The 21,658-nt window shown below is 45.3% G+C and overlaps 1 protein-coding gene and 8 non-coding genes across 9 annotated transcripts in view; all 9 read left to right on the top strand.

Moving 5' to 3' along the window:
- Positions 1 to 1,209: 1,209 nt before the first annotated feature.
- On the top strand, positions 1,210 to 1,281 carry trnaq-cug (transfer RNA glutamine (anticodon CUG)). Its single transcript has one exon. It is a non-coding gene; the product is annotated as a tRNA-Gln (tRNA).
- A 400-nt stretch (positions 1,282 to 1,681) lies between these two features.
- Positions 1,682 to 1,753, top strand: trnaq-cug (transfer RNA glutamine (anticodon CUG)). The gene has a single exon. It is a non-coding gene; the product is annotated as a tRNA-Gln (tRNA).
- Positions 1,754 to 2,020: 267 nt separating this feature from the next.
- trnaq-cug (transfer RNA glutamine (anticodon CUG)) lies at positions 2,021 to 2,092 on the top strand. Its single transcript has one exon. It is a non-coding gene; the product is annotated as a tRNA-Gln (tRNA).
- A 458-nt stretch (positions 2,093 to 2,550) lies between these two features.
- trnaq-cug (transfer RNA glutamine (anticodon CUG)) lies at positions 2,551 to 2,622 on the top strand. Its single transcript has one exon. It is a non-coding gene; the product is annotated as a tRNA-Gln (tRNA).
- A 743-nt stretch (positions 2,623 to 3,365) lies between these two features.
- On the top strand, positions 3,366 to 3,437 carry trnaq-cug (transfer RNA glutamine (anticodon CUG)). The gene has a single exon. It is a non-coding gene; the product is annotated as a tRNA-Gln (tRNA).
- Positions 3,438 to 3,704: 267 nt separating this feature from the next.
- On the top strand, positions 3,705 to 3,776 carry trnaq-cug (transfer RNA glutamine (anticodon CUG)). The gene has a single exon. It is a non-coding gene; the product is annotated as a tRNA-Gln (tRNA).
- Positions 3,777 to 4,234: 458 nt separating this feature from the next.
- On the top strand, positions 4,235 to 4,306 carry trnaq-cug (transfer RNA glutamine (anticodon CUG)). Its single transcript has one exon. It is a non-coding gene; the product is annotated as a tRNA-Gln (tRNA).
- Positions 4,307 to 5,136: 830 nt separating this feature from the next.
- On the top strand, positions 5,137 to 5,208 carry trnaq-cug (transfer RNA glutamine (anticodon CUG)). The gene has a single exon. It is a non-coding gene; the product is annotated as a tRNA-Gln (tRNA).
- Positions 5,209 to 5,944: 736 nt separating this feature from the next.
- matr3l1.2 (matrin 3-like 1.2) overlaps positions 5,945 to 21,658 on the top strand; it is a 34,961-nt gene continuing 19,247 nt past the window's right edge. Inside the window, exons 1-8 of the mRNA XM_061726476.1 lie at positions 5,945 to 6,044; positions 11,141 to 11,208; positions 14,098 to 14,945; positions 17,882 to 17,943; positions 18,577 to 18,615; positions 18,794 to 18,901; positions 20,950 to 21,001; positions 21,073 to 21,189. Of these exons, the coding sequence (XP_061582460.1) occupies positions 14,280 to 14,945; positions 17,882 to 17,943; positions 18,577 to 18,615; positions 18,794 to 18,901; positions 20,950 to 21,001; positions 21,073 to 21,189 (1,044 nt within the window). The 5' untranslated portion in view covers positions 5,945 to 6,044; positions 11,141 to 11,208; positions 14,098 to 14,279. The remainder of the gene's footprint in view (positions 6,045 to 11,140; positions 11,209 to 14,097; positions 14,946 to 17,881; positions 17,944 to 18,576; positions 18,616 to 18,793; positions 18,902 to 20,949; positions 21,002 to 21,072; positions 21,190 to 21,658) is intronic.

The raw sequence follows: 21,658 nt of genomic DNA, 5'->3' as shown, positions 1-21,658 counted from the left end.
TCCAGAAAATTCGATTGGATACTTGCTCGTTCTGGAAATTCGATTGGATACTTGCTCGTTCTGGAAATTCGATTGGATACTTGCTGATCCTGAAAATTTGATTGGATACTTGCTCGTTCTGGAAATTCGATTGGATACTTGCTGATCCAGAAAATTCGATTGGGTACTTGCGCGTTCTGGAAATTCGATTGGATACTTGCTGATCCAGAAAATTTGATTGGATACTTGCTCGTTCTGGAAATTCGATCGGATACTTGCTGATCCAGAAAATTCGATTGGATACTTGCTCGTTCTGGAAATTCGATTGGAAACTTGCTAATCCTGAAAATTCGATTGGATACTTGCTCGTTCTGGAAATTTGATTGGATACTTGCTGATCCAGAAAATTCAATTGGATACTTGCTGATCCAGAAAATTCGATTGGATACTTGCTCGTTCTGGAAATTCGATTGGATACTTGCTGATCCAGAAAATTCGATTGGATACTTGCTCGTTCTGTATATTCGATTGGTTACTTGATGATCCAGGAAATTTGTTTGAATCATTCCTGCTTCTGGAAATTTTTTTCAATCCCGTTTGGTTCCTGATTTTATGGTCCCATGGTGTAGTGGTTAGCACTCTGGGCTCTGAATCCAGCGATCTGAGTTCAAATCTCAATGAGACCTCGACATTTCCTGAATTTTAATCTGGGTTAGTAAAGTATCTTTCCATTTTTCCTCCTAGAAATTTGAAGGGATGTTTGCTTGTCCTGGAAAATTGTTTACCTCCTTGCTGGTTTGGATCCTTGCTGGTCCTGGAAATTCGATTGGATACTTGCTCGTTCTGGAAATTCGATTGGATACTTGCTTGTCCTGGAAATTCGATTGGGTACTTGCTCGTTCTGGAAATTCGATTGGATACTTGCTGATCCAGAAAATTCGATTGGATACTTGCTCATTCTGGAAATTCGATTGGATACTTGCTGATCAAGAAAATTCGATTGGATACTTGCTCGTTCTGGAAATTCGATTGGATACTTGCTGATCCAGAAAATGCGATTGGATACTTGCTCGTTCTGGAAATTCGATTGGATACTTGCTGATCCAGAAAATTCGATTGGATACTTGCTCGTTCTGTATATTCGATTGGATACTTGATAGTCCAGGAAATTTGTTTGCATCCTTCCTGCTTCTGGAAATTTTTTCGATCCCGGTTGGTTCTGCATTTTACGGTCCCATGGTGTAATGGTTAGCAATCTGGACTCTGAATCCAGCGATCCGAGTTCAAATCTCGGTGAGACCTCGACATTTCATGAATTTTAATCTGGGTTAGTAAAGTATCTTTCCATGTTTCTTCCTAGAAATTTGAAGGGATGCTTGCTTGTCCTGGAAAATTGTTTAGCTCCTTGCTGGTTTGGATCCTTGCTGGTCCTGGAAATTCGATTGGATACTTGCTTGTCCTGGAAATTCGATTGGGTACTTGCTCGTTCTGGAAATTCGATTGGATACTTGCTGATCCAGAAAATTCGATTGGATACTTGCCCGTTCTGGAAATTCGATTGGATACTTGCTGATCCAGAAAATTCGATTGGATACTTGCTCGTTCTGTATATTCGATTGGATACTTGATGATCCAGGAAATTTGTTTGCGTCCTTCCTGCTTCTGGAAATTTTTTTCGATCCCGTTTGGTTCTGGATTTTATGGTCCCATGGTGTAATGGTTAGCACTCTGGACTCTGAATCCAGCGATCCGAGTTCGAATCTCGGTGAGACCTCAACATTTCCTGAATTTCATTCTGGGTTAGTAAAGTATCTTTCCATGTTTAATCATGGAAATTTGTTTAGATCTTTGCTGTTTGTTCAAATTCGATTGGATACTTGCTCATCCAGGAAATTTGTTTGTACCCTTCCTGCTTCTGGAAATTTGTTTAGCTCCTTGCTGGTTGTTCAAATTCGATTGGATACTTGCTGATCCAGGAAATTTGTTTGCATCTTTCCTGTTTCTGGAAATTTTTTCGATCCCGGTTGGTTATGCATTTTACGGTCCCATGGTGTAATGGTTAGCACTCTGGACTCTGAATCCAGCGATCCGAGTTCAAATCTCGGTGAGACCTCGACATTTCATGAATTTCAATCTGGGTTAGTAAAGTATCTTTCCATGTTTCGCCCTAGAAATTTGAAGGGATGCTTGCTTGTCCTGGAAAATTGTTTAGCTCCTTGCTGGTTTGGATCCTTGCTTGTCCTGGAAATTCGATTGGATACTTGCTTGTCCTGGAAATTCGATTGGGTACTTGCTCGTTCTGGAAATTCGATTGGATACTTGCTGATCCAGAAGATTCGATTGGATACTTGCTCGTTCTGGAAATTCGATCGGATACTTGCTGATCCAGAAAATTCGATTGGATACCTGCTCATTCTGGAAATTCGATTGGATACTTGCTGATCCATAAAATTCGATTGGATACTTGCTCGTTCTGTATATTCGATTGGATACTTGATGATCCAGGAAATTTGTTTGCATCCTTCCTGCTTCTGGAAATTTTTTTCGATCCCGTTTGGTTCTGGATTTTATGGTCCCATGGTGTAATGGTTAGCACTCTGGACTCTGAATCCAGCGATCTGAGTTCAAATCTCGGTGAGACCTCGACATTTCCTGAATTTTAATCTGGGTTAGTAAAGTATCTTTCCATCTTTCCTCCTAGAAATTTGAAGGGATGCTTGCTTGTCCTGGAAAATTGTTTAGCTCCTTGCTGGTTTGGATCCTTGCTGGTCCTGGAAATTCGATTGGATACTTGCTCGTTCTGGAAATTCGATTGGATACTTGCTGATCCTGAAAATTCGATTGGATACTTGCTCGTTCTGGAAATTCGATTGGATACTTGCTGATCCAGAAAATTCGATTGGATACTTGCTGATCCAGAAAATTCGATTGGATACTTTCTCGTTCTGAAAATTCGATTGGATACTTGCTCGTTCTGTATATTCGATTGGTTACTTGATGATCCAGGAAATTTGTTTGCATCCTTCCTGCTTCTGGAAATTTTTTTCGATCCCGTTTGGTTCTGGATTTTATGGTCCCATGGTGTAATGGTTAGCACTCTGGACTCTGAATCCAGCGTTCTGAGTTCAAATCTCTGGTTCCTCCTGGAAATTCGATTGGGTACTTGCTCGTTCTGGAAATTCGATTGGATACTTGCTGATCCAGAAAATTCGATTGGATACTTGCCCGTTCTGGAAATTCGATTGGATACTTGCTGATCCAGAAAATTCGATTGGATACTTGCTCGTTCTGTATATTCGATTGGATACTTGATGATCCAGGAAATTTGTTTGCGTCCTTCCTGCTTCTGGAAATTTTTTTCGATCCCGTTTGGTTCTGGATTTTATGGTCCCATGGTGTAATGGTTAGCACTCTGGACTCTGAATCCAGCGATCCGAGTTCGAATCTCGGTGAGACCTCAACATTTCCTGAATTTCATTCTGGGTTAGTAAAGTATCTTTCCATGTTTAATCATGGAAATTTGTTTAGATCTTTGCTGTTTGTTCAAATTCGATTGGATACTTGCTCATCCAGGAAATTTGTTTGTACCCTTCCTGCTTCTGGAAATTTGTTTAGCTCCTTGCTGGTTGTTCAAATTCGATTGGATACTTGCTGATCCAGGAAATTTGTTTGCATCTTTCCTGTTTCTGGAAATTTTTTCGATCCCGGTTGGTTATGCATTTTACGGTCCCATGGTGTAATGGTTAGCACTCTGGACTCTGAATCCAGCGATCCGAGTTCAAATCTCGGTGAGACCTCGACATTTCATGAATTTCAATCTGGGTTAGTAAAGTATCTTTCCATGTTTCGCCCTAGAAATTTGAAGGGATGCTTGCTTGTCCTGGAAAATTGTTTAGCTCCTTGCTGGTTTGGATCCTTGCTTGTCCTGGAAATTCGATTGGATACTTGCTTGTCCTGGAAATTCGATTGGGTACTTGCTCGTTCTGGAAATTCGATTGGATACTTGCTGATCCAGAAGATTCGATTGGATACTTGCTCGTTCTGGAAATTCGATCGGATACTTGCTGATCCAGAAAATTCGATTGGATACCTGCTCGTTCTGGAAATTCGATTGGATACTTGCTGATCCATAAAATTCGATTGGATACTTGCTCGTTCTGTATATTCGATTGGATACTTGATGATCCAGGAAATTTGTTTGCATCCTTCCTGCTTCTGGAAATTTTTTTCGATCCCGTTTGGTTCTGGATTTTATGGTCCCATGGTGTAATGGTTAGCACTCTGGACTCTGAATCCAGCGATCTGAGTTCAAATCTCGGTGAGACCTCGACATTTCCTGAATTTTAATCTGGGTTAGTAAAGTATCTTTCCATCTTTCCTCCTAGAAATTTGAAGGGATGCTTGCTTGTCCTGGAAAATTGTTTAGCTCCTTGCTGGTTTGGATCCTTGCTGGTCCTGGAAATTCGATTGGATACTTGCTCGTTCTGGAAATTCGATTGGATACTTGCTGATCCTGAAAATTCGATTGGATACTTGCTCGTTCTGGAAATTCGATTGGATACTTGCTGATCCAGAAAATTCGATTGGATACTTGCTGATCCAGAAAATTCGATTGGATACTTTCTCGTTCTGAAAATTCGATTGGATACTTGCTCGTTCTGTATATTCGATTGGTTACTTGATGATCCAGGAAATTTGTTTGCATCCTTCCTGCTTCTGGAAATTTTTTTCGATCCCGTTTGGTTCTGGATTTTATGGTCCCATGGTGTAATGGTTAGCACTCTGGACTCTGAATCCAGCGTTCTGAGTTCAAATCTCTGGTTCCTCCTGGAAATTTGATGGGATGCTTGCTGATCCTGGAAATTCGATTGGATACTTGCTCGATCTGGATATTTGATTGGGTACCTACTCGTTCTGGATATTTGATTGGATACTTGCTCATCCTGGAAATTCGATTGGATACTTGCTGGTTCTGGATATTTTATTGGATACTTGCTGATACTGGAAATTCGATTGGATACTTGCTGGTTCTGGATATTTTATTGGATACTTGCTGGTACTGGATATTCGATTGGATACTTGCTGATCCAGGAAATTTGTTTGTATCCCTCCTGCTTCTGGAATTTTTTTCCGATCCCGGTTGGTTCTCGATTTTATGGTCCCATGGTGTAATGGTTAGCACTCTGGACTCTGAATCCAGTGATCCGAGTTCAAATCTCGGTGAGACCTCGACGTTTCCTGAATTTCAATCTGGCCTAGTAAAGTATGTTTCCTCCTGAAAATTTTTTTCAGATTCTTGCTGGTTGTTCAAATTTTATTGGATACTTGCTGGTCCTGGAAATTCGATTGGATACTTGCTGGTCCTGGATATTCGATTGGATACTTGCTCTTCCAGGAAATTTGTTTGCATCCTTCCTGCTTCTGGAAATTTGTTTGGATCCCGGTTGGTTCTGGATTTTATGGTCCCATGGTGTAATGGTTAGCACTCTGGACTCTGAATCCAGCGATCCCAGTTCCCTCACATTCCCTCACATCTCCGTCCAGCCAATCAGGCCAGACTCTGCTGCCCCCTGGTGGATCTATCCATCTATCCATCCGTCTCCCATTTCAATAAACTTTATTGACCGACTGTTTTGCTAAAACCATTATAAATTTACAAGTAGGGTAAAAAAAAAAAAATATATATATATATATATATATATATATATATATATATATATATATATATATATATATATATATATATATATATATATATATATATATATATATATATATATATATACATATATATATGTGTGTGTGTGTGTGTGTGTGTGTGTGTGTGTGTGTGTGTGTGTGTGTGTGTGTGTGTGTGTGTGTATGTGTGTGTGTGAGTGAGTGTGTGAGAGAATGCGCGCACCATCTAAACCATCTATCGCGAGACTAGGGGGGTTGGAGCAGGTGAATTATCGCGAGACTTCCCTCCCGGCCGATCGTCCGAACCCAGGTCGCCGCTGCAGCTCCGCAGGAATAATCCAGGAATATTCCAGCTCTATTCCAGGTCTAAACCTGGTCTATTCCAGGTATAATCGAAGTATATTCCAGGTATAATCCAGATATATTCCAGGTCTACTCTGTAGGCCCCTAAACGCTGCGGTAAGACTGTTTTCACGCTTAGTTTCGTGTTATGTGTTGTAGAACCCGCGCATGCGCAGATGTAGCCGCAGCGGTGACCTGCGCTAGCATGCGGCGCTAGCCGCTGATGCTAACAGCTGCTGCACTAACAAACCACTTCATATTTGTTTCTAAACGAGGCGGGTTTATTATATTAATCACCGCTGGACGTAAAACTAAGAGACCGGAACTGTGTTTTTCTGGAGGTTTCTGGCTGATCCACGTTAGCATCATTAGGTGCTGCAGGCTAAGCTAACTGGGCTAACGGCTAGCAGGTTCAGATCAGATTATCCTTTATTTCTCTCTCAATGGGGAAACTCACTTTGTGCAGCAGTAACTCAACACACACATGCAGGGGAGGGTAGAAAAGTAAAACATGTATAATTACAAAATATAAACGGTAAATACATTGGAATGAAAAATAATAGTGCAGTACGAGCAGTACTGGAGTTGTAAAATTAAATCAGGGGGGGATGGTGGATTTTATCATATGGGGACAGATAATTTGTGCTGATTACAAATAATATAATATATTACAAATAATAGCAGTGACCAAAACAGCTGCAGAAATACTGCAGGAATGACATAGCAGCAGTTAAATGCAGCCTTCTGTAAGCTTTAAATATCCACTGGGCTTACATCAAATACATCAAAACACAACAATAAAAAACACTTTTCTGAACTTATCAATATGACTCTGTCCTTCACAGGATAAGTAACATGGATCACTGCAAAAACTCACAATCTTAACAAGAATATTTGTCTTATTTCTAGTTAAAATGTCTCATTTTAGTAAAATAATCTCATTACACTTAAAACAAGACTCATCACTGGAAAAAACAACAATTTCCACCTGTTTCAAGTAGATTTTCACTTGAAATAAGTAGAAAAATCTGCCAGTGGAACAAATTTTTTTTGCTAGTAATGAGAAGATAAATCTTGTCCCATTGGCAGATTTTTCTACTTATTTCAAGTGAAAATTTACTTGAAACAGGTGAAAATTGTCAAATAAGTTATTTTTCTGGTGTTATTTTTCTGGTGATGACTCTAAATGTTGAAATAGCAGTAAAACCACATTCATTGATGAAATGACATAAGGGATGGAAAGGAGGGATGATTTTGACTGTTTTTATCCTCATCCCCCCCTCAACTCCAGTACTGAGTACGAGAAAAGAAAGGAAAACTGCAGAAAAAGGCAGGTATCAGGTTATCAGGTTCCTACGGGGCTGGAAATCCTTGGAAGTGCTTGGATATCAATGTTGTATTTTCAAGGCCTGAAAAGTGCTTGAAATTATAATTCTGTGTCTTTCACAAAATTGGGATCAGACTGTATAGTTTAGTTATTACAAGGAGAAATAAAATCAGTAAGATGAAACATAACTATATGTTTACAGCACGATACCATGTACATAATTGTGATAAAAAGCGGAAAAAATAATTATGAGTTAATATATTCCTGTAGATATTTCACCCCAGCGATTAAGCTGCTTGGAGATTTTGAAAATGACCCTTGAAAGTGCTTGAATTTTACCTTGGAAATGTGTAGGAATCCTGGGTAGGATGTTTGTGAGGCAGATATTACACATTGTTATTGTCCGTTTGCTACGGAGCCGGCCTGGTTGTACAGACGAACGCAGCCGTTCCAGAACAGGTTCCCCCTCGTTCCCTTGAGAGATAATTTACTACCCAATAATCTAGTACTGGGTAGTACAGTTGTACTTTAATCTAGTATTAGGTATTACAGTTGTACTTTAATCTAGTACTAGGTAGTACAGTTGTACTTTAATCTAGTACTAGGTAGTACAGTTGTACTTTAATCTAGTATAAGGTAGTACAGTTATACTTTAATCTAGTATTAGGTGCTACAGTTATACTTTAATCTAGTATTAGGTATTACAGTTGTAGTTTAATCTAGTATTAGGTAATAGTTATACTTTAATCTAGTATAAGGTAGTACAGTTATACCGTATTTTCGCGACCATAAGGCGCACATAAAATTCTTTTTTCTTTTTAAAAACGTGCCCTATGAAACGGTGCGCCGTATCTATTACCTGTATTACGGTAATGTAAGGTGGACGGCCACCATGAGAACGGTAAAGGGAGAAGGGGGCGTGTGAAGCACCCGTGAGTTGCAGACGTGAATGAGACCATCCTCAAACTGAAAGCAGTAGCGCTGGCGGAAGAAATTAAAATTGAACATTTTCATGGAGGTCTGTCTTGGTGCTTTCGCTTCATGAAACGGTGCCAGCGCAGCAGCAGCGCCCGGCAGATTACATGGAAGAGATGGAGAGCTTCCACTCATTCTGCAGCCGACACATCACCGACAAACGGGGTCCGCGCCGGGGAAAGACGGGATCCGCGTCGGGGAAAGACGGGATCCGCGCCGGGGAAAGACGGGATCCGTGCCGGGGAAAGACGGGATCCGCGCCGGGGAAAGACGGGATCCGCGCCGGGGAAAGACGGGATCCGCGCCGGGGAAAGACGGGATCCGTGCCGGGGAAAGACGGGATCCGCGCCGGGGAAAGACGGGATCCGTGCCGGGGAAAGACGGGATCCGCGCCGGGGAAAGACGGGATCCGTGCCGGGGAAAGACGGGATCCGCGCCGGGGAAAGATGGGATCCGTGCCGGGGAAAGATGGGATCCGTGCCGGGGAAAGACGGGATCCGTGCCGGGGAGAGACGGGGTCCGCGCCGGGGAGAGACGGGGTCCGCGCCGGGGAAAGACGGGATCCGCGCCGGGGAGAGACGGGGTCCGCGCCGGGGAAACGGGGGATCCGTGCCGGGGAAAGACGGGATCCGTGCCGGGGAAAGACGGGATCCTTCCCGGGGAAAGACGGGATCCGCGCCGGGGAGAGACGGGGTCCGCGCCGGGGAAAGACGGGACTTTGAAGGGTTTGATTAATGTAAAAACTGAAATAAAATACACACGTGTGTTTTGCGGCACGCGTGTGTGCAGCTCCGTGTCTGTAGACTGCGCCTTTTGGGACGGTGCGCCGTATGTGTGTTTTTAAATCTAAAAATGACACTCAAAAATGAGGGTGCGCCTTTTCACACGGTGTGCCGAATGGTCGTGAAAATATGGTACTTTAATCTAGTATTAGGTATTACAGTTGTACTTTAATCTAGTATTAGGTAGTACAGTTGTACTTTAATCTAGTATCAGGTATTACAGTTGTACTTTAATCTAGTATTAGGTACTACAGTTGTACTTTAATCTAGTATTAGGTATTACAGTTGTACTTTAATCTAGTATAAGGTAGTACAGTTGTACTTTAATCTAGTATTAGGTAGTACAGTTATACTTTAATCTAGTATTAGGTATTACAGTTGTACTTTAATCTAGTATAAGGTAGTACAGTTATACTTTAATCTAGTATAAGGTATTACAGTTGTACTTTAATCTAGTATTAGGTATTACAGTTGTACTTTAATCTAGTATTAGGTATTACAGTTGTACTTTAATCTAGTATTAGGTATTACAGTTGTACTTTAATCTAGTATTAGGTATTACAGTTGTACTTTAATCTAGTATTAGGTATTACAGTTGTACTTTAATCTAGTATTAGGTGCTACAGTTGTACTTTAATCTAGTATAAGGTAGTACAGTTATACTTTAATCTAGTATTAGGTATTACAGTTGTAGTTTAATCTAGTATTAGGTAATAGTTATACTTTAATCTAGTACTGTATTAGTACTGTGTGTTTGACCATCACTCCATCGGTGTACAGCGGTAGTACAGTTATACCGTATTTTCGCGACCATAAGGCGCACATAAAATTCTTTTTTCTTTTTAAAAACGTGCCCTATGAAACGGTGCGCCGTATCTATTACCTGTATTACGGTAATGTAAGGTGGACGGCCACCATGAGAACGGTAAAGGGAGAAGGGGGCGTGTGAAGCACCCGTGAGTTGCAGACGTGAATGAGACCATCCTCAAACTGAAAGCAGTAGCGCTGGCGGAAGAAATTAAAATTGAACATTTTCATGGAGGTCTGTCTTGGTGCTTTCGCTTCATGAAACGGTGCCAGCGCAGCAGCAGCGCCCGGCAGATTACATGGAAGAGATGGAGAGCTTCCACTCATTCTGCAGCCGACACATCACCGACAAACGGGGTCCGCGCCGGGGAAAGACGGGATCCGCGCCGGGGAAAGACGGGATCCGCGCCGGGGAAAGACGGGATCCGCGCCGGGGAGAGACGGGGTCCGCGCCGGGGAAACGGGGGATCCGTGCCGGGGAAAGACGGGATCCGTGCCGGGGAAAGACGGGATCCGTGCCGGGGAGAGACGGGGTCCGCGCCGGGGAAAGACGGGACTTTGAAGGGTTTGATTAATGTAAAAACTGAAATAAAATACACACGTGTGTTTTGCGGCACACGTGTGTGCAGCTCCTTGTCTGTAGACTGCGCCTTTTGGGACGGTGCGCCGTATGTGTGTTTTTAAATCTAAAAATGACACTCAAAAATGAGGGTGCGCCTTTTCACACGGTGTGCCGAATGGTCGTGAAAATATGGTACTTTAATCTAGTATTAGGTGCTACAGTTGTACTTTAATCTAGTATTAGGTATTACAGTTATACTTTAATCTAGTATAAGGTAGTACAGTTATACTTTAATCTAGTATTAGGTATTACAGTTGTACTTTAATCTAGTATAAGGTAGTACAGTTATACTTTAATCTAGTATAAGGTATTACAGTTGTACTTTAATCTAGTATTAGGTATTACAGTTGTACTTTAATCTAGTATAAGGTAGTACAGTTATACTTTAATCTAGTATTAGGTATTACAGTTGTACTTTAATCTAGTATTAGGTATTACAGTTGTACTTTAATCTAGTATAAGGTAGTACAGTTATACTTTAATCTAGTATTAGGTGCTACAGTTGTACTTTAATCTAGTATTAGGTAATAGTTGTACTTTAATCTAGTATTAGGTAATAGTTATACTTTAATCTAGTACTGTATTAGTACTGTGTGTTTGACCATCACTCCATCGGTGTGTCCGCAGGTCTCCAGATAACAGCTGGTCTCAGATCAATAATCTGATCTCTTTCATCGGCTCACGACACAGAAAAGGTAAAAACAAGCGTCTAGACGCGGTGATATTTTCCTTTTGACCGCGGTTATCTGTAACCATGGCAACAGTGGGAAGAAGTTGCAGTTAACCCTCTCCTCCAGTGTAACCTGATCACCAACCAGATCTAGTTCTAGTTTTTCTGTCTTTCTGGAACCATTGTGAGCTTTTTTAGTATCCAGGACAGCAGTCATTCTTATTATTATTATCATTATTATTATCATCATTATTATTATTATTATTATTATTATCATTATTATAGGTCTTTTAGTGTCCAAAATGTGTCCAAAACATCTTGGGACGTGTTTTCCCAGACGGTCACCGTTGTCCCGGTAACAACTCTGTAACTAACCGATAGTAACGACCCGATCTGCCTTGACGTATCGTCACATTTGTAAACTTAATGACGGATGAAACGTCAGATCTTGATGATGTCTCAGTAAGTTGGTGAAGACGCAGAGTTTCTGTCCCCGTTTCCTTCAGTTTTTTAACTGCTGGCTTCGATGAGCCGTTTCTGCTTCCCTGCTTTTTTTGTGAGGCAGTTTGCCCTCGGTGGTCAGACCCCCGTCCAGGCCGTATCCCTGTCTGTCCCTGGTCCTCTTGCAGCCGGCCGGGGGCCGGGCTCCAGCCGGGTCCCGGGGCCCGGCCGGGCTTTCTTCTGAGCCGGGGCCTCGGGGGGCCGTGTAGTAACGGGAGTAACGGGAACCTCATTTTCTGCACGGATACAGAACCCTATTTCATCCTTGAACCCAGAGCTTGTCTGCTTCGTTACAGCGCTGCTTTACAGCTGTTGCACCGTTGTTATGGCCCTGTTACACCACACTTACGTCAGTTACGCCACACTTACAGCCCCGTTAAGCCGCAGTTACGGCCTTGTTACAGCCACACTTACATCCGTTATGCCGCAGTTATGTCTACACAGTTACGGCCCTGTTACGCCACACTTAGGGGTCCTGTTACAGCCCTGTTACGCCACACTTAGGGCCCTGTTATGGCACTGTTACAGCGCAGTTACGGCGCAGTTATGTCCCTATTACGCCGCTGTTACGGCACTGTTATACCGCTCTTACACCACACTTTGGTCCCTGTTACGCCACACTTACGGCCCTGTTACGCCGCTGTTACAGCCCTGTTACAGCCCTGTTACGCCACACTGAGGGCCCTGTTACGCCGCTGTTACAGCCCTGTTATGCCACACCTATGGCCCTGTTATGGCACTGTTACAGCGCAGTTATGTCCCTATTACGCCACTGTTACAGCACTGTTACACCGCTCTTACACCACACTTTGGGCCCTGTTACGCCACTGTTATGCCAAACTTTGGGCCCTGTTACGCTGCAGTTAGGGCCCTGTTACGCCGCTGTTACGGCTCTATTACGCCGCATTTATGTCCCTATTACGCCGCTGTTACGCCACACTTAGAGCCCTGTTATGCCACACTTAGGGCCCTGTTACGCCACACTTAAGGCCCTGTTACAGCCCTGTTATGCCGCACTTGGGGCCCTGTTACGCCACACTTAAGGCCCTGTTATGGCACTGTTATGCCACACTGAGGGCCCTGTTACGCCGCTATTACAGCCCTGTTACGCCACATTTAGGACCCTGTTATGGCACTGTTACAGCGCAGTTACGGCCCTGTTACGCTGCAGTTATGTCCCTATTACGCCGCTGGTATGGCTCTGTTACGCTGCTCGTACACCACACTTTGGGCCCTGTTACGCCGCTGTTATGGCCCTGTTACGCCGCTCTTATGCCACACTTTGGGCCCTGTTACGGCTCTGTTACGCCGCTGTTATGGCCGTGTTACACCGCTCTTACACCGAACTTTGGGCCCAGTTATGGCCCTGTTACGCCGCTCTTATGCCACACTTAGAGCCCTGTTACACCGCAGTTAGGGCCCTGTTACACCGCTGCTTTACAGCTGTTGCACCGTTGTCACGGCCCTGTTACGCTGCCGTTAGAGCCCTGTTACCGCACTGTTACGCTGCTGTTATGGCCCTTTTACGCTGTAGTTAGGGCCCTGTTACGGCCCGTTACGCCGCTGTTACGCCACACTTGCGCCACACTTAGAGCCCTGTTACGCCACACTTAGAGCCCTGTTACGCCACACTTGGAGCCCTGTTACGCCGCAGTTATGGCCCTGTTACGCCGCTGTTACGGCTCTGTTACGCCACACTTAGAGCCCTGTTACGCCGCTGTTGCAGCCCTGTTACGTCGCAGTTACAGCCCTTTTAAGCCGAAATTAGAGCCCCGTTACACCGCAGTTACGGCCCTGTTACGCAGCAGTTAGAGCCCTGTTACGGCCCTGTTACACCGCTGCTTTACAGCTGTTGCACCGTTGTTACGGCCACACTTATGGCCCTTGAATGATGTTTTAAAGAAACGCTCACTAACCTTCTGAAATAGAATCAAAGGTTCCTTTCCTCCTCTTTTCCTTTTGAATCGTTCCAGAACCGTGCGTCCGTCAGAATCCTGGTGCTGCTGCTCAACCGAACTCGAACCAATCTCATCCACAACAATCAGAACAGATCAGATCAGCTTGTCTTTAATTCTTTTAAAAGCCTTTCTTCATCAGATTTCCTCCTTGCTAACATTTGTCAGACACGTTCTACCTTTTAGCTAGCAGCTCAGGGGCGGAGCCAGCTTTTAGACTAGAGCCGCCCACGTCTTGGGGGCGTGTCCTTGAGGTCGACACGCAGACCCTGATCACGCTGACCGGGGTCTGTGATGTCACAGACCCCGGTCAGGGGGCTTGGTGTTGTAATGTTCTTGTTTTTTTTGTCTCATTGTCTCCCTGATGATGCTTCCCTCCACAGTGAGGAGGTTCCTTGTCCTGGTCGGAGCTGAAGTGTCTTCTGTCTTCTTAAATGTCCCACATGTTCCCTCTACAGAACCTGTTCTCCGTCTCCCCTTCGTCTCCCGCTGCCTGACCCGGACTCTTGTTTGAAGCTTGTTTCTGCCTCCAAGTCGGACTTCGCCCGGAAGAGAACCCGCCTCCTTGGCTCTGCTTGCTGTTCCTTGTTGCCCCCCGACCCCCCCTCCCCCACCTAGCGCCGCCGCCGCTAGCGCCATCATGTCTCAGAAGCAGTCGGACGGCGGTCCCAAGCAGTTCTCGGTGGGGCGGGGCCTCCTGGCCGCCGCCGAGACCTTGAACTACAGCGTGAACGATTCCCGCCCCAGCCGTGGCATGGGGGGCGTGGCCTCGGGCCTGGGGGGCGGGGGCTCCGGCATGGGCGGGGCCTCGGGCGGGGGGGGGACCCTGGGCAGCACCATGAAGCTGTTCGCCAGCCTGGGCCTGTCGCCCTCCGACCTGGACGCTCTGGCCAAGATCCCGGAGGAGGACATCAGCGTGGAGACGCTGCCGCGCATCCTCATGCTGCTCAAGGGCGGCAAGGCCGAGGCGGGGGAGCGCCGCGCCGCCGACGGCTACCACCACCCGGGGGGGGGGCACCGGGACGGCTGGGACGACCCGCCCCCCTCCTCCGACTTCGGCTTCGGCTCCATGCAGGACGGCCCCTCGGGGGGGCGGGGCTACGGCTACGGGGGGGGCCGGGCGGAGCTTTCCCAGCAGTCCTACGGCGGGGGGGGCCCGGGGGGGCCGGCGCAGCCCGACCCGCTCTTCCTGCAGCGCCGCATGGGCTCCCCGTCCAACGGGAAGGTGCAGGACTTCCTGGGCGTCGCGCCGCCCATGTTCCCCCACGTCTGCTCTCTTTGTGACTTTGACGTTCACTCCACCATGGTGAGTAAGCCCCGCCCCCTCCAGCGGGGCTCCGCCCACCTCCCTGTCTGTCAGCCGCGGGGCTCCGCCCACCTCCACGTTAAAGGTCCCGGCCTCTTGGTCCTTCTGGACCTTCTGATCTGCAGAGGTTTAATCTGCATGTGGACTTTTCCCTCGATGGATGATGGATATATGGGTGGATGGATGATGATGATGATGATGATGATGATGATGATGGATGGATGGATGGATGGAGAGTGGCAGACCTAGACTTTTAACCTTGGGGGGGGCAGGGCTATTTCAGGGCCTCCATAGACAATGAATTAGTTTCTCCAACAATCAATTGCAATCGGAGTCTCTAAATCAGGGGTCTAAACCCAACATGTTAGTGCTGGGCGGTATGACCAAAAATTTATATCATGGTATTTTTCAAAATTATATCGGTTTCACGGTATATCACAGTATTTTTTTTTTCATGCACAACTGGTGTTAACCACATTTTCTAATTATTTGGAAAGGAATTGCTGCAGTAAATTGGCTTAGAATGGCCTATTTTACTGTCATGAGGAGGAAATATTGTAGAAAAACATTAATGTCCACACTAGTATAAATACAGGTTTGCATGGCCTCACGTGTGCCGGCGCTAGGACCCCGCGGACGCCTGGTGTGGTCGGGCTGTGTTTTCCTTCATGCTTCCCTGCAGCGTCACATGCAAACACAAACACACGTACCTGGCAGAAAGATTTCTTTATATCATGTTGTCTGTCGCCCGCGATATTTTTTCTATTTTTGGCCGGCGCCATAGTTGGCTAGCTACAAACTCTATACATCCCATAATGTATAATAATATGTCCGCGCTCTCAGCAGCGGTACTCGCGTCATTAAGGCTGATTTATGGTTCCGCGTTACACCAACGCAGAGCCTACGGCGTAGGGTACGCAGCGAGCGGCCGTACGGTGCACGTCACCGCGTACCCTACGCCATAGCCTACGGCGTAGGCTCTACGTCGATTTAACGCGAACCATAATTCAGGCTTTACCAGGCAACGAAGCAGGTTGACTCCCCTTGCAGAACAGCGCTGCAGAGGCGCTCCTAAACGTAAATGATCATTGATTTTTTTTTTTTTTTTTAGGCCTGGCGGGGGGTCTCGTTGGCCTGGTCGGCCCATACAGTGGTAGGGGAAACACTGTCCAGCGGCGCTACGTTCCGCTGCGCGGTGCGGCGTAACGTAGCGCTGCGCAGCGTTCCCAACGTTGTGTACGCTACTCACTGGTATTACGGTATATGAAAAATTCATATCATAAGAAAAATAAACACCGGTATTCGGTATGAACCGGTATACCGCCCAGCACTACAACATGTTGAAAGAGCCATATTGGACCAAAAACACAAAAAAACAAATACGTCTGGAACCGCAAAAAATGAAAAGTCTTATAAACCTTAGAATGAAGGTCGAGAAAATGTTGAGAAAAAAGTCGAAATGTCGAGAAAAAAGTCAAAATTTCGAGAAAAAAGTCGAAATGTTGAGAAAAAAGTTGAAATGTCGAGATTAAAAAGGAAAGGAAAATGGAAGAAAAAAAGCAAAGAAAAAGAAAAAAAAAGGAGGAATAAAAAGAAGAAAAAAGGGTCAAACATTTTTGAAAAAGCTCCAGGAGCCACTAGGGCGGCGCTAAAGAGCCGCGGGTTGCCGACCCCTGATCTAAATGTTGAAATGTACATATTAAGCACAGGAGATCAGATTTGTGTATATAATATAAATTTCAGTTTAAGTCACACTGTACAAAATGTAAAAAAAAAAAAAAAAAACAAACTTTGCAACAATTGTTTAACAACAAAAATGGTAAAAATAAGCCAGTCTTGTTACTCCTAGCATCACTTACAATAGCACAATACTATTAAATCCCCACTTCCAGCCTAAAAAATGTCTGGGCAAATTGACCGTTGAAGATGTAAATTTAATCTTCAAACTTTTCAGCTAGTTGACAGGCTAGCTAGCATCTTCACGTTAACATTTCATTCAAGCCAACAGAGCATGAAACAGCTAGCTGGCTGATTGTCTGCCAGTGTCATTCCTCTAAAATCATTGGAGAAACACGTAAATATAAGCGGCATCCGAAATTAAAGCGGATCTGTTCTGAAAAAATAGTCTGTTTACTGTTTAATATTCTAACGCCGCAATTGTTTTAACCCATTTAGGCAAATATCATTTAAGACATACAATACCGTAAAATAAAATGACTGAATTTACTTTGCACTTATTGAGCTCATCCAACTTTACAACGCTGCAGTGAAACCAAAGCCATTTATCTTAAAGGGGACCTATTATGAAAACCATGTTTTCTCTTGCTTTAACATTTATAAAGTGGTCTCCCCTCAGCCTGCCAACTCAGAGAAGGAGGAAAGTAACTAAATTCTGCAGTGTCTGTACAGCCGCCCGGATGATCGTCCAGTGTGATGTGGATCTACGAGACAATAAGATTCTGCTCCCCAAAGTTACATAACGACAGTAGCGATGGTGAAACCACTAACAACTAACTCCGCCGGCCGGAGCTTCCTCCATTTTTCCGTAGCGTGTACCGCGTCATTCAGGCAGCCAATCAGCACAGAGCCTCATTATCATAGCCCCGCCCACTCAGAATCCTGCATAGATAATGAGGTTAGAGACTGGGAAGATAAAGACATGGTTTAGAGGCTGGATTTCTAATTTATTTAGCAAAAACAATCAAAAGCTTGTTTTTAAGACATTCAAGGCCTGTTTAAAATAGGTATTAGATCCATAATAGGTCCCCTTTAATGTAGGTGTTAATCAGTGCAGGCCAGTCCAGGTTTATCCTGGTCCAGGTCCAGATCCTGGTCCAGATCCTGGTCCAGGTCCAGATCCTGGTCCAGGTTTATCTTGGTCCAGGTTCCTGCAGCGTAAATGTAACGTTGTGTGAGTAATTGTGTTCTGACTGCAGGAGTGGAACCAGCACACCAACGGACTCCGACATGCTGAGAACCGACGAGTGCTGCTGGACATGTGAGTCTCACACACACACACCTGCACACACACCTGCACACACACCTGTACACACACCTGCATACTTGGGATGGGCGGTATGGACTAAAAAATGTATCACGATAATTTCTGACATTTATCCCGATAACGATAAAAATGACGATAAAAAAAATCTTTCTTTCGTTCTTTTTTTTCTTTCTTTCTTTCTTTCTTTCGTTATTTCTTTCTTTCTTTCTTTCAGGCTCATATCGTTCTTTCTTTCTTTCTGGCTCATTTCCTTCCTTCCTTCCTTCCTTCCTTCCTTCCTTCCTTCCTTCCTTCCTTCCTTCCTTCCTTCCTTCCTTCCTTCCTTCCTTCCTTCCTTCCTTCCTTCCTTCCTTCCTTCCCGTACGTTGTGCGTGGATTTAACACAGAACTATAAATCAGTTTTACACAAAAACGACAACAACGGGAATTTATCATTTTTACCACAAGATACAAATTCTTACCGTGGGGAATTTTTTTGACGGTTTATCGTGAACGGTAAAATATCACCCATTCCTACTGCACACACACCTACACCTTCACCTGTGTATCTCTACGTTTCTGTTTGACTGGATGTGACTGAGGTCTGGATCTCCGTCACTAATGCAGGTGAATGTGTTGGTGTTTCAGGTATCCAGACTGGAACCCCGGCATGGCTTCAGGCCGAGCGTGAGACTCACACTCACACACACACACACACACACACACACACACACACACACACACACACACACTCTCACACACACACAAACACACACACTCACACTCACACACACACACTCACACACTCACACACTCACACACACACACACACGTGTAGACGCTGACTCAGCTGTCTGTTTTCCAGCAGGGGTCTCCGGGACGCCCCCAACCTGTCTGCAGGTCTGCTGGGACCAGGACCTGGACCAGGATCCATGTCCTCAGGACCCATGGGGGGGATGTCCTCCAGCTGGGGTGAGACATGTGGACCTGGAGACCTGGCAGCCAGGGGGACCAGGGGAATGTTGGGACCGTGGGTCGTAGGTGGGACTAAGGCCCAATCCCAATACTCCCCCTACTTTGTTTCACTAGCCTTCCCTCACTACCACTACCCCTAAAAAAGAAGGGACAGATTTTAGGGCACCTGAAATCTTTCCAGGTCTGTCCCAATACACCCCCTACTCCTACTTTCAGCACCAACACTAAAATCATGAAGCTGAGAGCCAAAAGCTGTTTTCATTTCAGCTGTAGTGCTGTTAATATGCCACTTTATTAAGTTTTAATATGTTTTCAGGTGTAAAAGTAACCGTTAAGATCCCCAACCTGGGCTCAGTTTATCCAAATAACGCCTGTTAAGAAATGTGACCCGATGTTTTGGGAGATGAGAAGAGCCGCCGGTCCGGGGCCCAGCAGCTGTTACCATGGTAACAGCAGCAGCAGCAGCTGTTACCATGGTAACAGCAGCAGCAGCCGGAGTACAGACGGGATCGCCCTGCACCGTCGTCCCGGGGAGAAACCTGCAGCTCTGTGGAGAATTACCGCTGGCTGAAATAAATCATTTTAGGAAGATGTTGGTTTAATAGATGAAATCTAACAGTTGTAGCTACGCCTGTTAAGAAATTTGCTCAGAAAATTTCGAGATTTCAGTCTGCCAGCTCCGGAGCTGATTTATGGTTCCGCATTAAATCAACGCAGAGCCTACGGCGTAGGGTACGTAACCTACGGCGTAGGCTCTGCGTTGGTGTAACGCGGAACCATCAGTCTTTATTCTGGCGTGATCTTCGGCAAACGAGTGATTATGTACATTCACTGAGTGAATATTATGAAAGTAAAATATATATTTCTCGCTAGAAATGTAATCAAAATGCATTTTTATGCAGAAACTAACTCAAAATATTAATTTTTTTTTTCACTAAAAAATAAGAAATATCCGCCATGTTTTTTTTTTTTATTCAGTCCGCATATGACGACGAAAAGCGTTCTGGGAAATGTTTCTGTCCCTAGATCCGCTAGTGAGGATCGGAAATCCCTACGTCCGTAGGGACAGATTCAGCCACTACACTACTTTTCTCCACTCCCCCTAGATCAAAAGAGGAATTGGGAACCACTACCCTCACGGGAACGCGCAAAATTTAGGGGTGGGGATGAAAACTAGGGGTAGTGAGAGTATTGGGACAATACTGGGTCGTTGTGGGTCGTAGGTCGGGACTAAAGGTTGTAGGTTGGGACTAAAGGTTGTAGGTTGGGACTAAAGGTCGTAGGTTGGGACTAAAGGTTGTAGGTTGGGACTAAAGGTCGTAGGTTGGGACTAAAGGTCGTAGGTTGGGACTAAAGGTCGTAGGTTGGGACTAAAGGTCGTAGGTTGGGACTAAAGGTTGTAGGTTGGGACTAAAGGTCGTAGGTTGGGACTAAAGGTCGTAGGTTGGGACTAAAGGTCGTAGGTTGGGACTAAAGGTCGTAGGTTGGGACTAAAGGTTGTAGGTTGGGACTAAAGGTTGTAGGTTGGGACTAAAGGTTGTAGGTTGGGACTAAAGGTCGTAGGTTGGGACTAAAGGTCGTAGGTTGGGACTAAAGGTCGTAGGTTGGGACTAAAGGTTGTAGGTTGGGACTAAAGGTTGTAGGTTGGGACTAAAGGTCGTAGGTTGGGACTAAAGGTCGTAGGTTGGGACTAAAGGTCGTAGGTCGGGACTGAAGGTCGTAGGTCGGGACTGAAGGTCGTAGGTCGGGACTGAAGGTCGTAGGTTGGGACTAAAGGTCGTAGGTTGGGACTAAAGGTCGTAGGTTGGGACTAAAGGTCGTAGGTTGGGACTAAAGGTCGTAGGTTGGGACTAAAGGTCGTAGGTTGGGACTAAAGGTCGTAGGTTGGGACTAAAGGTCGTAGGTTGGGACTAAAGGTCGTAGGTTGGGACTAAAGGTCGTAGGTTGGGACTAAAGGTCGTAGGTTGGGACCGTCGGTCGTTGTGGGTCATTAGAGGGTCATTGTGGGTCCGGAGTTAGAGTTTAACAGTTCTGTGTTCCTGCCCCAGGAGGAGGAGGAGGTCCAGGTCCGGCAGGAAACAAGATGGGACAGACCCCGGTGAGTGAGAACCTGTAGTTGCCGTGGTGACGGCGCGGCAGCAGCAGAGACTGACCCTCCTCTCCCCTCAGATGAGGAGCCGGGTGGTGGTGGTGAAGTACGACCGCAAACCTCTGAGCAACAAGACGCTGTTCTCCTTCACCGAGTTGTTCGGCCGGCTGAGGGAGCACCTGGTGCTCAAGAACAAGGTAGGAGCTGCCGGGGGAAGGAGAAAAAGCTTGTGTGATGATGACAATGATGGATTAGCATCTAACTTTCAGTCAGGTACCTATGAACTGTCAATCATCCATCAAACTCCACAATGATCATGTTAACATTAAATCAGATTAGGGTTGCAAAATTCCGGGAATTTTCAAAGTTGGAAACTTTCCATGGGAATTAACGGGAATATATGGGAATTCACGGGAATTAACAGGAATAAATAAGAAATTTACAGAATTGAAGGTTGGCCCTTAACAGGGAACTTAAATATAGTTGGGGGAAATATATTGTAGCATAGTCTTGGCTAAAACAACCAGATTTAATGCAAGTACACTCGTCAATCACATGCACACAGCACATTGCTTACTGCAGGGCTATTGAGGCCACACCCCCTACATGCACTGTGCATTCCTCCATCACATGCACACAGCTTACTGCAGGGCTATTGAGGCCACA

This window comes from Cololabis saira, chromosome 7 (assembly GCF_033807715.1).
Source record: "Cololabis saira isolate AMF1-May2022 chromosome 7, fColSai1.1, whole genome shotgun sequence".
Taxonomy (NCBI): domain Eukaryota; kingdom Metazoa; phylum Chordata; class Actinopteri; order Beloniformes; family Belonidae; genus Cololabis; species Cololabis saira.
This window is presented reverse-complemented; position numbering and strand designations above follow the sequence as displayed.